At 39.6% G+C, this 12,500-nt stretch overlaps 2 protein-coding genes across 2 annotated transcripts in view; both read left to right on the forward strand.

The window, feature by feature from the left end:
• Positions 1-12,500, forward strand: part of LOC131346497 (lecithin retinol acyltransferase-like) — a 155,816-nt gene that overhangs the window by 39,774 nt on the left and 103,542 nt on the right. The window lies entirely within an intron of this gene.
• Positions 10,699-12,500, forward strand: part of npy2rl (neuropeptide Y receptor Y2, like) — a 3,050-nt gene continuing 1,248 nt past the window's right edge. The window contains exon 1 of the mRNA XM_058379945.1: positions 10,699-11,336. Coding sequence (XP_058235928.1) covers positions 10,699-11,336 — 638 coding nt within the window. The remainder of the gene's footprint in view (positions 11,337-12,500) is intronic.

Genomic DNA, 12,500 nt, shown 5'->3' on the forward strand with positions numbered 1-12,500 from the left:
TGTAGTGTGTGTAGTGTGTGTAGTGTGTGTAGTTATAGTGAGTGTAGTTGTAGTGTGTGTGATGTAGTGTGTAGTGTGTAGTGTGTGTAGTGTATGTGTTGTAGTTGTAGTGTGTAGTGTGTGCATTTGTAGTGTGTAGTGTGTGTAGATGCAGTGTGTGTATTTGTTCTGTGTGTAGTTGTAGTGTGTAGTTGCAGTGTGTGTAGATGCAGTGTGTGTATTTGTAGTGTGTGTAGTTGTAGTGTGTGTAGTTGCAGTGTGTGTATTTGTATTAGCTGTAGTGTATGTAGTGTGTTTAGTGTGTGTAGTGTATGTAGTGTGTGTAGTGTATGTAGTGTATGTAGTGTGTGTAGTGTAGTGTAGCTGTAGTGTATGTAGTGTGTGTGTAGTGTATGTAGTTGTAATGTATGTAGTGTATGTAGTGTGTGTAGTGTATGTAGTGTGTGTAGTGTATGTAGTGTGTGTAGTGTATGTAGCTGTAGTGTAAGTTGTGTGTGTAGTGTATGTAGCTGTAGTGTATGTTGTGTGTGTAGTGTGTGTAGTGTACAGTAGTGTAGTGTGTGTAGTGTGTGTAGTGTGTGTAGTTGTAGTGTGTGTAGTGTGTGTAGTTGTAGTGTGTGTAGTGTGTGTAGTGTATGTAGTGTGTGTAGTGTGTGTAGTGTATGTAGTGTGTGTAGTTGTAGTGTGTGTAGTGTATGTAGTTGTAGTGTGTGTAGTGTATGTAGCTGTAGTGTGTGTAGTGTAGTGTGTGTAGTGTAGTGTACAGTAGTGTGTGTAGTGTGTGTAGTGTACTGTAGTGCAGTGTGTGTAGTGTGTTTAGTGTGTGTAGTGTACAGTAGTGTAGTGTGTGTAGTGTATAGTAGTGTAGTGTGTTTAGTGTGTGTAGTGTACAGTGATGTAGTGTACTGTAGTGTAGTGTGTGTAGTGTATGTAGTTGTAATGTATGTAGTGTATGTAGTGTGTGTAGTGTAGTTGTAGTGTGTGTAGTGTATGTAGTTGTAGTGTGTCGTGTATGTAGCTGTAGTGTGTGTCGTGTGTATGTAGTTGTAGTGTATGTAGTTGTAGTGTGTGTAGTGTATGTAGTTGTAGTGTGTGTAGTGTATGTAGTTGTAGTGTATGTAGTTGTAGTATGTGTAGTGTATGTAGTTGTAGTGTGTGTAGTGTATGTAGTTGTAGTGTATGTAGTTGTAGTGTGTGTAGTGTGTGTAGTTGTAGTGTGTGTAGTTGTAGTGTATGTAGTTGTAGTGTGTGTAGTTGTAGTGTATGTAGTTGTAGTGTGTGTAGTTGTAGTGTGTGTAGTGTATGTAGTTGTAGTGTGTGTAGTGTATGTAGTGTGTGTAGTTGTAGTGTGTGTAGTGTATGTAGTTGTAGTGTGTGTAGTGTGTGTAGTTGTAGTGTGTGTAGATGTAGTGTGTGTAGATGTAGTGTGTGTAGTTGTAATGTGTGTGTAGTTGTAGTGTGTGTAGATGTAGTGTGTGTAGTTGTAGTGTGTGTAGATGTAGTGTGTGTAGATGTAGTGTGTGTAGATGTAGTGTGTGTAGATGTAGTGTGTGTAGATGTAGTGTGTGTAGTTATAGTGTGTGTAGATGTAGTGTGTGTAGATGTAGTGTGTGTAGATGTAGTGTGTGTAGATGTAGTGTGTGTAGTTATAGTGTGTGTAGATGTAGTGTGTGTAGTTATAGTGTGTGTAGATGTAGTGTGTGTTGTAGTTGTAGTGTGTGTAGTGTATGTAGTGTGTGTAGTGTATGTAGTTGTAGTGTGTGTAGTGTATGTAGTGTATGTAGTGTGTGTAGTGTATGTAGCTGTAGTGTATGTTGTGTGTGTAGTGTATGTAGCTGTAGTGTATGTTGTGTGTCTAGTGTGTGTAGTTGTAGTGTGTGTAGTGTGTGTAGTTGTAGTGTGTGTAGTGTATGTAGTTGTAGTGTGTAGTGTGTGTAGTGTATGTATTGTGTGTAGTGTATGTATTGTGTGTAGTGTATGTAGTTGTAGTGTATGTAGTGTGTGTAGTGTATGTATTGTGTGTAGTGTATGTAGTTGTAGTGTATGTAGTTGTAGTGTATGTAGTGTGTGTAGTTGTAGTGTGTGTAGTGTATGTAGTTGTAGTGTATGTAGTTGTAGTGTGTGTAGTGTATGTATTGTGTGTAGTGTATGTAGTTGTAGTGTATGTAGTGTATGTAGTTGTAGTGTGTGTAGTGTATGTAGTTGTAGTGTGTGTAGTGTATGTAGTGTGTGTGTAGTTGTAGTGTGTGTGTGTGTGTAGTTGTAGTGTATGTAGTGTGTAGTCGTAGTCTATGTAGTTGTAGTGTGTGTAGTGTGTGTAGTTGTAGTGTGTGTAGTGTGTGTAGTGTATGTAGTTGTAGTGTGTGTAGTGTATGTAGTTGTAGTGTGTGTGTAGTTGTAGTTGTAGTGTGTGTAGTCTATGTAGTGTGTGTAGTGTATGTAGTTGTAGTGTGTGTAGTGTATGTAGTTGTAGTGTGTGTAGTGTATGTAGTTGTAGTGTGTGTAGTGTATGTTGTGTGTGTAGTTGTAGTGTATGTAGTGTATGTAGTGTGTGTAGTGTGTGTATTGTATGTAGTGTATGTAGTGTGTGTAGTTGTAGTGTGTGTAGTGTATGTAGTGTGTGTAGTTGTAGTGTGTGTAGTGTATGTAGCTGTAGTGTATGTAGTGTGTGTAGTTGTAGTGTGTGTAGTGTATGTAGTGTATGTAGTGTATGTAGTGTGTGTAGTGTATGTAGTTGTAGTGTGTGTAGTTGTAGTGTGTGTAGTGTGTGTAGTTGTAGTGTGTGTAGTTGTAGTGTGTGTAGTGTGTGTAGTTGTAGTGTGTGTAGTGTGTGTAGTTGTAGTGTGTGTAGTGTGTGTAGTTGTAGTGTGTGTAGTGTATGTAGTTGTAGTGTGTGTAGTGTGTGTAGTTGTAGTGTGTGTAGTTGTAGTGTGTGTAGTGTATGTAGTGTATGTAGTGTGTGTAGTTGTAGTGTGTGTAGTGTATGTAGTGTGTGTAGTTGTAGTGTGTGTAGTGTATGTAGTGTGTGTAGTTGTAGTGTGTGTAGTGTATGTAGTGTATGTAGTGTGTGTAGTTGTAGTGTGTGTAGTTGTAGTGTGTGTAGTTGTAGTGTATGTAGTGTGTGTAGTTGTAGTGTGTGTAGTGTATGTAGTTGTAGTGTGTGTAGTGTGTGTAGTGTATGTAGTGTGTGTAGTTGTAGTGTGTGTAGTGTGTGTAGTTGTAGTGTGTGTAGTGTATGTAGTTGTAGTGTGTGTAGTGTATGTAGCTGTAGTGTATGTAGTGTGTGTAGTGTGTGTAGTGTGTGTAGTGTATGTAGTGTGTGTAGTTGTAGTGTGTGTAGTTGTAGTGTGTGTAGTGTGTGTAGTTGTAGTGTGTGTAGTGTATGTAGTGTATGTAGTGTGTGTAGTTGTAGTGTGTGTAGTGTATGTAGTGTGTGTAGTTTATGTATTGTGTGTAGTTGTAGTGTATGTAGTGTATGTAGTGTATGTAGTGTGTGTAGTTGTAGTGTATGTAGTTGTAGTGTATGTAGTGTATGTAGTGTATGTAGTGTGTGTAGTGTGTGTAGTGTATGTAGTTGTAGTGTGTGTAGTGTGTGTAGTGTATGTAGTTGTAATGTATGTAGTGTGTGTAGTGTATGTAGTGTATGTAGTGTGTGTAGTTGTAGTGTATGTAGTGTATGTAGTTGTAGTGTATGTAGTGTGTGTAGTGTATGTAGTTGTAATGTATGTAGTGTATGTAGTGTGTGTAGTTGTAGTGTGTGTAGTGTATGTAGTTGTAGTGTATGTAGTGTGTGTAGTTGTAGTGTGTGTAGTGTATGTAATTGTAGTGTGTGTAGTGTATGTAGTGTATGTAGTGTGTGTAGTTGTAGTGTATGTAGTGTATGTAGTTGTAGTGTATGTAGTATGTGTAGTGTGTGTAGTGTATGTAGCTGTAGTGTATGTTGTGTGTGTAGTGTATGTAGCTGTAGTGTATGTTGTGTGTGTAGTGTGTGTAGTTGTAGTGTGTGTAGTTGTAGTGTGTGTAGTGTATGTAGTTGTAGTGTGTGTAGTGTGTGTAGTGTGTGTAGTTGTAGTGTGTGTGTAGTGTATGTAGTGTGTGTAGTTGTAGTGTGTGTTGTGTATGTAGTGTATGTAGTGTGTGTAGTTGTAGTGTGTGTAGTGTATGTAGTTGTAGTGTGTGTAGTGTGTGTAGCTGTAGTGTATGTAGTGTGTTTAGTGTGTGTAGTGTATGTAGTGTGTGTAGTGTATGTAGTTGTAGTGTGTGTAGTGTGTGTAGCTGTAGTGTATGTAGTGTGTGTAGTGTATGTAGTTGTAATGTATGTAGTGTATGTAGTGTGTGTAGTGTATGTAGTGTGTGTAGTGTATGTAGTGTGTGTAGTGTATGTAGCTGTAGTGTAAGTTGTGTGTGTAGTGTATGTAGCTGTAGTGTATGTTGTGTGTGTAGTGTGTGTAGTTGTAGTGTGTGTAGTGTGTGTAGTTGTAGTGTGTGTAGTGTATGTAGTTGTAGTGTGTGTAGTGTGTGTAGTGTGTGTAGTTGTAGTGTGTGTAGTGTATGTAGTGTGTGTAGTTGTAGTGTGTGTAGTGTATGTAGTGTATGTAGTGTGTGTAGTTGTAGTGTGTGTAGTGTATGTAGTTGTAGTGTGTGTAGTGTGTGTAGCTGTAGTGTATGTAGTGTGTTTAGTGTGTGTAGTGTATGTAGTGTGTGTAGTGTATGTAGTTGTAGTGTGTGTAGTGTGTGTGTAGCTGTAGTGTATGTAGTGTGTGTAGTGTATGTAGTTGTAATGTATGTAGTGTATGTAGTGTGTGTAGTGTATGTAGTGTGTGTAGTGTATGTAGTGTGTGTAGTGTATGTAGCTGTAGTGTAAGTTGTGTGTGTAGTGTATGTAGCTGTAGTGTATGTTGTGTGTGTAGTGTGTGTAGTTGTAGTGTGTGTAGTGTATGTAGTTGTAGTGTGTGTAGTGTGTGTAGTTGTAGTGTGTGTAGTGTATGTAGTTGTAGTGTGTGTAGTGTGTGTAGTGTGTGTAGTGTGTGTAGTTGTAGTGTGTGTAGTGTGTGTAGTGTATGTAGTTGTAGTGTGTGTAGTTGTAGTGTATGTAGTTGTAGTGTGTGTAGTGTATGTAGTTGTAGTGTGTGTAGTGTATGTAGTTGTAGTGTGTGTAGTTGTAGTGTGTGTAGTTGTAGTGTGTGTAGTGTGTGTAGTTGTAGTGTGTGTAGTGTGTGTAGTTGTAGTGTGTGTAGATGTAGTGTGTGTAGTTGTAGTGTGTGTAGTTGTAGTGTGTGTAGATGTAGTGTGTGTAGATGTAGTGTGTGTAGTTGTAGTGTGTGTAGTGTGTGTAGATGTAGTGTGTGTAGTTGTAGTGTGTGTAGATGTAGTGTGTGTAGTGTGTGTAGTTGTAGTGTGTGTAGTGTATGTAGTTGTAGTGTGTGTAGCTGTAGTGTATGTAGTGTGTGTAGTGTGTGTAGTGTATGTAGTGTGTGTAGTGTATGTAGTTGTAGTGTGTGTAGTGTGTGTAGCTGTAGTGTATGTAGTGTGTGTAGTGTATGTAGTTGTAATGTGTGTAGTGTGTGTAGTGTATGTAGTGTGTGTAGTGTGTGTAGTGTGTGTAGTGTGTGTAGTGTATGTAGCTGTAGTGTATGTTGTGTGTGTAGTGTATGTAGCTGTAGTGTATGTTGTGTGTCTAGTGTGTGTAGTTGTAGTGTGTGTAGTGTGTGTAGTTGTAGTGTGTGTAGTTGTAGTGTGTGTAGTGTATGTAGTTGTAGTGTGTGTGTAGTTGTAGTTGTAGTGTGTGTATTCTATGTAGTGTGTGTAGTGTATGTAGTTGTAGTGTGTGTAGTGTATGTAGTTGTAGTGTGTGTAGTGTATGTAGTTGTAGTGTGTGTAGTGTATGTAGTGTGTGTAGTTGTAGTGTATGTAGTGTGTGTAGTGTGTGTATTGTATGTAGTGTATGTAGTGTGTGTAGTTGTAGTGTGTAGTGTATGTAGTGTGTGTAGTTGTAGTGTGTGTAGTGTATGTAGTGTGTGTAGTGTATGTAGTGTGTGTAGTTGTAGTGTGTGTAGTGTGTGTAGTGTATGTAGTGTGTGTAGTTGTAGTGTGTGTAGTGTGTGTAGATGTAGTGTGTGTAGATGTAGTGTGTGTAGTTAGTAGTGTGTGTAGATGTAGTGTGTGTAGTTAGTAGTGTGTGTAGATGTAGTGTGTGTAGATGTAGTGTGTGTAGTTGTAGTGTGTGTAGTGTGTGTAGTTGTAGTGTGTGTAGTGTATGTAGTTGTAGTGTGTGTAGTGTGTGTAGTTGTAGTGTGTGTAGTGTATGTAGTGTATGTAGTGTGTGTAGTTGTAGTGTGTGTAGTGTATGTAGTGTGTGTAGTTGTAGTGTATGTAGTGTGTGTAGTTGTAGTGTGTGTAGTGTGTGTAGTTGTAGTGTGTGTAGTGTGTGTAGTTGTAGTGTGTGTAGTTGTAGTGTGTGTAGATGTAGTGTGTGTAGTTGTAGTGTGTGTAGATGTAGTGTGTGTAGTTGTAGTGTGTGTAGTTGTAGTGTGTGTAGATGTAGTGTGTGTAGTTGTAGTGTGTGTAGATGTAGTGTGTGTAGTTGTAGTGTGTGTAGTGTATGTAGTGTATGTAGTGTGTGTAGTTGTAGTGTGTGTAGTGTATGTAGTGTATGTAGTGTGTGTAGTTGTAGTGTGTGTAGTGTATGTAGTTGTAGTGTGTGTAGTGTATGTAGTTGTAGTGTGTGTAGTGTATGTAGTTGTAGTGTGTGTAGTGTATGTAGTTGTAGTGTGTGTAGTTGTAGTGTGTGTAGTGTATGTAGTTGTAGTGTGTGTAGTGTGTGTAGTGTATGTAGTTGTAGTGTATGTAGTGTGTGTAGTGTATGTAGTTGTAGTGTGTGTAGTGTATGTAGTTGTAGTGTGTGTAGTGTATGTAGTGTGTGTAGTGTGTGTAGTTGTAGTGTATGTAGTGTATGTAGTTGTAGTGTGTGTAGTGTGTGTAGTGTATGTAGTTGTAGTGTATGTAGTGTGTGTAGTTGTAGTGTGTGTAGTTGTAGTGTATGTAGTTGTAGTGTATGTAGTGTGTGTAGTGTATGTAGCTGTAGTGTATGTTGTGTATGTAGTGTGTGTAGTGTATGTAGTTGTAGTGTGTGTAGTGTGTGTAGTGTATGTAGTTGTAGTGTGTGTAGTGTGTGTAGTTGTAGTGTGTGTAGTGTGTGTAGTGTATGTAGTGTGTGTAGTGTATGTAGTTGTAGTGTGTGTAGTGTATGTAGTTGTAGTGTATGTAGTTGTAGTGTATGTAGTTGTAGTGTGTGTAGTGTGTGTAGTGTATGTAGTTGTAGTGTGTGTAGTGTGTGTAGTGTATGTAGTTGTAGTGTGTGTAGTGTGTGTAGTGTGTGTAGTGTGTGTAGTGTATGTAGTGTATGTTGTGTGTGTAGTGTGTGTAGTGTATGTAGTTGTAATGTGTGTAGTGTATGTAGTGTGTGTAGTGTATGTAGTGTGTGTAGTGTATGTAGTCTATGTAGTGTGTGTAGTGTATGTAGTGTGTGTAGTGTGTGTAGTGTATGTAGTTGTAATGTGTGTAGTGTATGTAGTGTGTGTAGTGTATGTAGTGTGTGTAGTGTGTGTAGTGTATGTAGTTGTAATGTGTGTAGTGTGTGTAGTGTGTGTAGTGTATGTAGTGTGTGTAGTGTATGTAGTGTCCTGCTGGACTGTAAGAACTTGTGGCCCAGGGGTCACTTTGGAGCTCTTCATGAATTTTCCAGGAGTTACCAGTGTGTGGTTTTATCTGCGTTCCCAGAGACAGTGTTCCAACATCCTCAAAGACCTGGAGACCTGGGAGACTTTCTGTTCTGAGTAGAAAGTCCTTTCCAAATGTTTATCCAAAGGAAGACTGGTTTAGAGACTGATGATGAACACTGAGATCTCTAGGTACAGGTGGAGATACAACACTCACTCTGGCTTTCTGATTCCCTCTCTATGAACTATATGATATTAACTCCTGGCTTTTTAATCTTTCTTTCTTTTCTTTCTATCTTTCTCTTTTATTTTCTTTACATATTAATACCTTAATGTTTATATATTCATCTACTTACATCTTGTCATTGTTTTTCTCACTGTGTCCCCCTCTTTCTCCCTCTTTCTCCCTCTTTCTCTCTCTCTCTCTCTCTCTCTCTGTCTCTCTCTCACTCACTCTCTCACTCTCTCACTCTCACTCTCTCTGTCTCTCTCTCTCTCTCACTCACTCTGTCTCTCTCTCTCTCTCTCTCTCTCTCTCTCTGTCTCTCTCTCTCACTCTCTCACACTCTCACTCTCACTCTCTCTGTCTCTCTGTCTCTCTCTCTCTCTCTCTCTCACTCACTCTGTCTCTCTCTCTCTCTCTCTCTCTCTCTCTCTCTCTTTCTCCCGAGCCCACCCCATCTCAGAGGAGGATGTGAGAGTCAGAGCTGTTTAGTGGAAATATTCAGCTCCTCTTCATCAGAGGTGAGGAAACATCTTCAACTCTTTGATTTAGAAAATCTGAAGAGTTTCTGAAAAATATTCTGAATTACAATCACTTTGTCGTGTAATGAAAGATCTCCAACACAAAACATTCATCACACTGAAAACCTGCAATTTCACTCTACTGGATCAACGAGTACCTCAGGTAAGTCACTTTACACACACACACACACACACACACACACACACAGACAGTCGTCTTTCTCATGCGTCCATAAGGACAGCAGCAGATCAAACTAAAAGAATGTGTTTTATTTCCACATGTGATTCCATACAGTTCACATGCTGTGTGTTTTACATGTGCAATTTCAGGTCATAAAAGGTTTATCCACATATGTTCACATTATTCACACACTAATATGTATTATGGACCAGATGTGGTGAATGTAGTTCACATGTGAGGACGATTGAAGAAGGTATGAGGAAAATAGTGCACATGTTAAGATGAGATATATATATGTATGTACACTACCAGTCAAAAGTCTGGACACACCTTTTAATTCAATGTTTTTTGTTTAGGGATTTATTTTCTACATTCTAGAACAATCCTGGAGATTTCAAAACTATGAAATAACACACATGGACTTCAGTAATCCATATGTAATGACAACAAAAACCAGTCAGTTGTTATTTTAAGACATGAAGGTCAGGTGTTCTGGAATAGTTCTTGCAGGAACAGTATTGTCAAATGCATTTGCAAAACCCATCAAGCCCCATGATGAAACTGTCTCACATGAAGACCATCCCAGTAAAGCAAGACCAAAACTGACCTCTGCTGCAGAGGAGAAGTTCATTTAGAGTCACCAGCCTCAGAAATCACCAATTAACAGCACCTCAGATTAGAGGTGTTATGAAGGCTTTACAGAGCGTCAGTAGCAGACATATCTCAATATCAACTGTTCAAAGGACATTATTGTGGATTTCGGCCGCCTTCAGCATTGTTTTACAATGTAGAAAGAAATAAACATCAGGAAAGACCATGGGATTAGAAGGTGTGTCCAAACTTTTGAGCAGTAGTGTATATACACTGATCAGCCATAACATTGTGAGCAGTGCCAGGTGAAGTGAATCAGACTGAGTATCTCCTCATCATGGCACCTGTTAGTGGGTGGGATATATTAGGCAGCAAGTGAACTTTTTTTCCTCAAAGTTGATGTTAGAAGCAGGAAAAATGGACAAGCGTAAGGATTTGAGCGAGTTTGACCAAAAGGGCCAAATTGTGATGGCTAGACCACTGGATCAGAACATCTCCAAAACTGCAGCTCTTGTGGGGTGTTCCCGGTCTGCAGTGGTCAGTATCTATCAAAAGTGGTCGAAGGAAGGAACAGTGGTGAACCGGAGACAGGGTCATGGGCGGCCGAGGCTCATTGATGCACGTGGGGAGAGAAGGCTGACCCGTGTGATCCGATCCAACAGACGAGCTACTGTTGATCAAACTGCTGAAGAAGTCAATGCTGGTTCTGATAGAAAGGGGTCAGAATACACAGTGCAGGACGGGTCAGGGCAGCAAAAGGGGGATCAACACAATATCAGACAGGTGGTCATAATGTTATGCCTGATCAGTGTATAATATAGACTATATATATCATGTATTGTGTGATGAATACTGCAGTGAATCTTGTCCTTAGAACCAGAGAGTAATACACACACACACACACACACACACACACAACAACAACAAGATTACTGGATGTTTTTACTTAAAAGTAATAAGAAGGCTGTAGTCCTAATTATAGGAGCTAATATCCTGTATTAACCCTCTATAGAATATAAACACTATATACACATATTTTGACGTGTGTTGGTAAATATATTGCACGTTAATGTCCAATATACCAGGAGCAAAAAAGTCAGCTTTTCTCTTCGTCTCATTCGGGAAAAAAAACCAAGACTCATCTCCTGCAGGTTTCCTCTGGACGTGTTAGAAATGTTTAATCTGGATCTTATCTTAAAGAAAACCTTTAATATTTACAGTAAAATTTTAACACTTACATTTAAATTGTATATCCTGTAAAACTTTCTTGAAATTCATTGTTCTGTTGCTGAGAATTTATTTCACATGAAATATTCATCTTTAAAATAAAATTGTAACTCCCTTTAAAATTTGTGACTTTGCACTATATTGTAAATAAAATAGCATTTATATTACACGATAATGAACAGCTTGTTCATCTTACAATATTTAATAACCGTTTCTCCACAGCTCAGTATGTGACAGATGGACGTGTTCGGTTTGGTCAACGGTTCTTCCCGGCCCGTGGTTCTGACCGGTGGTCTGGACTCGCCCGAGGCCTTGCTGACCCGTCCGTTATTATTGGACCTGGAAGACAGTACCAAGCATCTGGGGGTTCAAGTGGTTCTGATTCTGGCCTACAGCACCATCATCCTGCTGGGTGTGGTGGGAAATTCTCTGGTTATCTACGTAGTGTACAAATTCAGAACTCTCCGCACCGTCACAAACTTCTTCATTGCTAACCTGGCAGTAGCGGACCTGCTGGTCAACATGCTGTGTCTTCCCTTCACTCTGGCCTACACTTTACTCGGGCAGTGGAAGTTTGGCCAAGCGCTTTGTTTCACTTTACCGTACGCCCAGGGTCTTGCTGTCCATGTCTCCACTGTGACCCTGAATGTAATTGCACTCGATCGCCACAGATGCATCGTTCATCATCTGGAAACACGGCTCTCGAAAGTCACCTGCTTTCTGGTCATTGCTCTCACCTGGGTTGTTAGTGCTGTCCTGGCGAGCCCACTGGCCATCTTTAGAGAGTATGGGATTGTTGATCTCTCTCCAGGTGAATCCATTGAAGTGTGTGGAGAGAAGTGGCCAGGGAGCGGCACGGACAGCACGCTGTACTCGTGAGTAAACATCACAGACTCCATCCACTTCCTCCACTGTTACTGTAATGAACACTCGGACGTTTTCCTCTCCTCGCTCACCTCTGGCTTTCTCATTAAGGATGGAAATTTAAACTTATACTGCTGCATTATGGCTGTTGGTAAAAGCACCACATAAATAACCCTGAACTGAAACACAGTTTGAGTCTCTGAGATACAGAAAGCACACAGGATGATAGGAGAGGTGTCCTCTGAGGAGTGACACATTCAGTCTTCCTCTGTTCTGAGTTTATCATATCTTTCCTTCAGACTGAACTAAATGGACTGTTTATATGGACCCTGACCTAGACAGTGTATATAAATTCTCTTTTATTGTCTTGGCTTTTTAATGTTTGTGATCTGATCCGGTCATACAGAGCGTGAGGATTAATGTTAGTCCACATGTCCAGCTATTTCATTACACATCTTTTAAAGGAGTTTTATATTATTTCTGTCTCTGCAAAACTTCATCCAAACATAGTTATTAAAGAGACGGACCCAGAGAATGGGTTTCTTTTATTTCTCAACATTACATAATTGTCTGAGATTAAGGATGACCTGCATGTTGAAAATATACACTATTTATTGGTGTGGTCAACATGCTACAGTATCTAGATGTACTAATATACCCTTTTTATATATCTGCTGTGGTGTAAATATTTCTCATGGTTTTATTAGATGTTAGATTGTTAGTCCATCTTGAAGGTGTAGGTTAGAGAGATCAGATGCTGCTACACGCTACCTGTGTGTCACAGTCACCACTCAAACCCCTCGGTCCACTGAACGGTGGGAAATTGCTCTCAAATGTTAGAGAAATAGATGGGCTAAGAGAATTGATTATATCTGACGTAATGCCCAGTGCGGTGTGTTTAGGATCATTCAAGGTGATAAAATTGCACATCCAAATTGCACATAAAATTGCAGATCAAATGTGAATCAGAGCATGAAGTTATATCTGTCTTTCTGACTCTCGCCTTTCTCAACAGTGATGACCGTATTCTTTAATTCCACTAAACATCACAAGATGTCTGGGGAGTTGAGAGATATTCTATTCTCAGATGCAGGAAACATGATCAATCCACTGAGGATGAAATCTAATTTAAAGAATTATGTAATCTAGTAAAATTTTAGAATAAAGGAAGTGAA

This window comes from Hemibagrus wyckioides, linkage group LG26, assembly GCF_019097595.1.
Source record: "Hemibagrus wyckioides isolate EC202008001 linkage group LG26, SWU_Hwy_1.0, whole genome shotgun sequence".
In the NCBI taxonomy this organism is placed as follows: domain Eukaryota; kingdom Metazoa; phylum Chordata; class Actinopteri; order Siluriformes; family Bagridae; genus Hemibagrus; species Hemibagrus wyckioides.